General features: G+C 41.2%; 1 protein-coding gene across 1 annotated transcript; it reads left to right on the top strand. All coding sequences in view use genetic code 11, as the record gives it.

The window, feature by feature from the left end:
• Positions 1–405: 405 nt before the first annotated feature.
• Positions 406–3,046, top strand: EGR_10520 (hypothetical protein; the record flags this gene model as incomplete). Its single annotated transcript, XM_024499769.1, has 3 exons — positions 406–610; positions 2,463–2,696; positions 3,036–3,046. 3 exons carry the CDS (start codon positions 406–408, stop codon positions 3,044–3,046), a joined length of 450 nt encoding a protein of 149 aa, XP_024345823.1.
• Between the last annotated feature and the right edge of the window lie 140 nt (positions 3,047–3,186).

Genomic DNA, 3,186 nt, shown 5'->3' on the forward strand with positions numbered 1-3,186 from the left:
TGGTCATACTTGTAGATAAATAGAGACCTCCGCATTGAAGGACCTGCCACATGATTTCTCCAGTTGGCAACTGGTCAGTATGCGGCTGCACATAAAAGTGTATTTGGGTGCCCAATCTATCATGGCAGACGCCTTGGCACAGAGGTTCACTCACCCAGATCACGAATGTATTTTAATCGGTCTTATGAAAACGAGGCAGAGCAATCAGGAGTGAACCCAATTATAACGCTGTGACACCGTAAGTAGTGAAGTGCGAGCATTATTCGCTGTATACTAGCCACCACCAACTAACTGACTTATGCGCCTTTTCAGTAGTTTTCAGTTCCTTGACCTGCATTATTACCAAGATACCTCTCATCAATGAGTTATTCTTCAGCTGACCATCCGTTAAAATCCTCTTCAAAGATGGATAGAACCCGTTCACAGACGCACAGAATAGCCGGTAGAGTGGATTGTTGGCTGGTGGTGTCGGCAGAGCAGAGCGCCACACCACCAAGATGCGATGACCTCGCAGTGTCCGCGCGCTTCTTCGAACAGTGTCCAAACAAATTGCCAAACTCTACAAGGAGCAGGATACCACTCACCGTGTCCTTAAGTAGATTCTGCAATGGTATGTATACTGAGGGTAAAGTGAAGTTTTGATAAAATGTTTATTTATTTTCGTATACAAATATCTTCAAATATTCAAAAATGTCAAAGTCTCGAGGCATAAGCGTTAATTCACTCTCAACCTTGGTAAAATTTCACCTCGATGGCAATGCTTAGCCCTCTTTGGTTCTCTTGATAAAGAAATGTTAAACAGTATGTTGATTCCTTTTCACTATCTGCTTGGAATTTTAGCAGTGAAAACACATATTCCCCACTATTTTTTGGAGTAAGATGGGGCAGTAGTATTGAATGAAGGCCGAGTGGCGTTTAAACCACTTTCATATTTATTTTTATATTACAGTCTATCTATAGCTTGAGCATTCATATTCTCCTTACAAGTTAAAATAAAATAAATAGACCTTACTTAGGATGGGTAAGAAATCTGGTCTGATTAATGGGTATACTTAAGCTCGTTCCTTAATTACTTACCCACCTTAGGGTTCGATGGCAACCACAGATATGACACAGGTATTTCTGAAGGTGGAATCTAAGCAGACCTACAGCAGACGGACCCTAGACATCCTGTACGAGGTGAGAATTTAATCAGGCGCAAGACCAGCACTAGTAGTCAGTGATTAGTGTGACTAATTTATTGCAAACTACGCGAGCTCCTTTAAAAAACAGGAGAAGATTTGACCATGAACTATGTAAGGTTATGTTACTCCTCCGGTAGGATTTCGTTGAATCATTGTCGGTATTCTGAAAAGTCGAAGGATTAGTTTCGAGTAAAGGGAGAACCACTGCTCTGCTTTTTAGTTCTTCATCCTTCTGTCATGCCTTTGATCTGCTGAAATGTTCACTGGTCCTTCCACAGCTTATAAATGAGCCTGCTATAAAGTAGTAGTCATAATTAAAATTTCTTCTAGATTTTCAGATCATTTTAACATTCGCGATTTCAAATCCGCATTCTAGAAGTCACATTTTTGTTTATTCAAAGAAAGTGTCACAGGCTAGCCACTGTCAAATAAGACATCTTATCAGCATGGAGGAGGAAGTTGTAATTACTTCCAGTGGCTCAGTTGTATGCGATAAAACGCAGGCGTCGTGTATTACGAAGGGTTAGCGCACCGCCATAACTACTCTGATGTTTGTAGGGTAGGAAGAAGAAAACTGTCCAAAATAAAAGCGATGATGCCACTACTTCCGATGTGAGGTTAGGAAGGGGTAGGTGGACACGCCCAGAGTTGGTTACTGCTGCGATTCATCAGAAGTTGGCCTAATTTTAACCACTACTAGAACATTCTAATAGGCCCTAATCTCTTACTCTCGTTCACTTTCCCCTAATGGTTAATATCAACTACAGGTAGTCACTAAATATGCTGGTGACGGCTGTAGGTTTAAGAGTAACTCAAAAACACCATGATGGGTTGAGAATAGAATCACTCTGATACCCCTTACTTGGTCGGCTCACTCATGAGCACATATGGAACACGTAGGTTGGTCATACTTGTAGATAAATAGAGACCTCCGCATTGAAGGACCTGCCACATGATTTCTCCAGTTGGCAACTGGTCAGTATGCGGCTGCACATAAAAGTGTATTTGGGTGCCCAATCTATCATGGCAGACGCCTTGGCACAGAGGTTCACTCACCCAGATCACGAATGTATTTTAATCGGTCTTATGAAAACGAGGCAGAGCAATCAGGAGTGAACCCAATTATAACGCTGTGACACCGTAAGTAGTGAAGTGCGAGCATTATTCGCTGTATACTAGCCACCACCAACTAACTGACTTATGCGCCTTTTCAGTAGTTTTCAGTTCCTTGACCTGCATTATTACCAAGATACCTCTCATCAATGAGTTATTCTTCAGCTGACCATCCGTTAAAATCCTCTTCAAAGATGGATAGAACCCGTTCACAGACGCACAGAATAGCCGGTAGAGTGGATTGTTGGCTGGTGGTGTCGGCAGAGCAGAGCGCCACACCACCAAGATGCGATGACCTCGCAGTGTCCGCGCGCTTCTTCGAACAGTGTCCAAACAAATTGCCAAACTCTACAAGGAGCAGGATACCACTCACCGTGTCCTTAAGTAGATTCTGCAATGGTATGTATACTGAGGGTAAAGTGAAGTTTTGATAAAATGTTTATTTATTTTCGTATACAAATATCTTCAAATATTCAAAAATGTCAAAGTCTCGAGGCATAAGCGTTAATTCACTCTCAACCTTGGTAAAATTTCACCTCGATGGCAATGCTTAGCCCTCTTTGGTTCTCTTGATAAAGAAATGTTAAACAGTATGTTGATTCCTTTTCACTATCTGCTTGGAATTTTAGCAGTGAAAACACATATTCCCCACTATTTTTTGGAGTAAGATGGGGCAGTAGTATTGAATGAAGGCCGAGTGGCGTTTAAACCACTTTCATATTTATTTTTATATTACAGTCTATCTATAGCTTGAGCATTCATATTCTCCTTACAAGTTAAAATAAAATAAATAGACCTTACTTAGGATGGGTAAGAAATCTGGTCTGATTAATGGGTATACTTAAGCTCGTTCCTTAATTACTTACCCACCTTAGGGTTCGATGGCAAC

This window comes from Echinococcus granulosus (genome assembly GCF_000524195.1).
Source record: "Echinococcus granulosus chromosome Unknown EG_S00228, whole genome shotgun sequence".
Classification (NCBI taxonomy): domain Eukaryota; kingdom Metazoa; phylum Platyhelminthes; class Cestoda; order Cyclophyllidea; family Taeniidae; genus Echinococcus; species Echinococcus granulosus.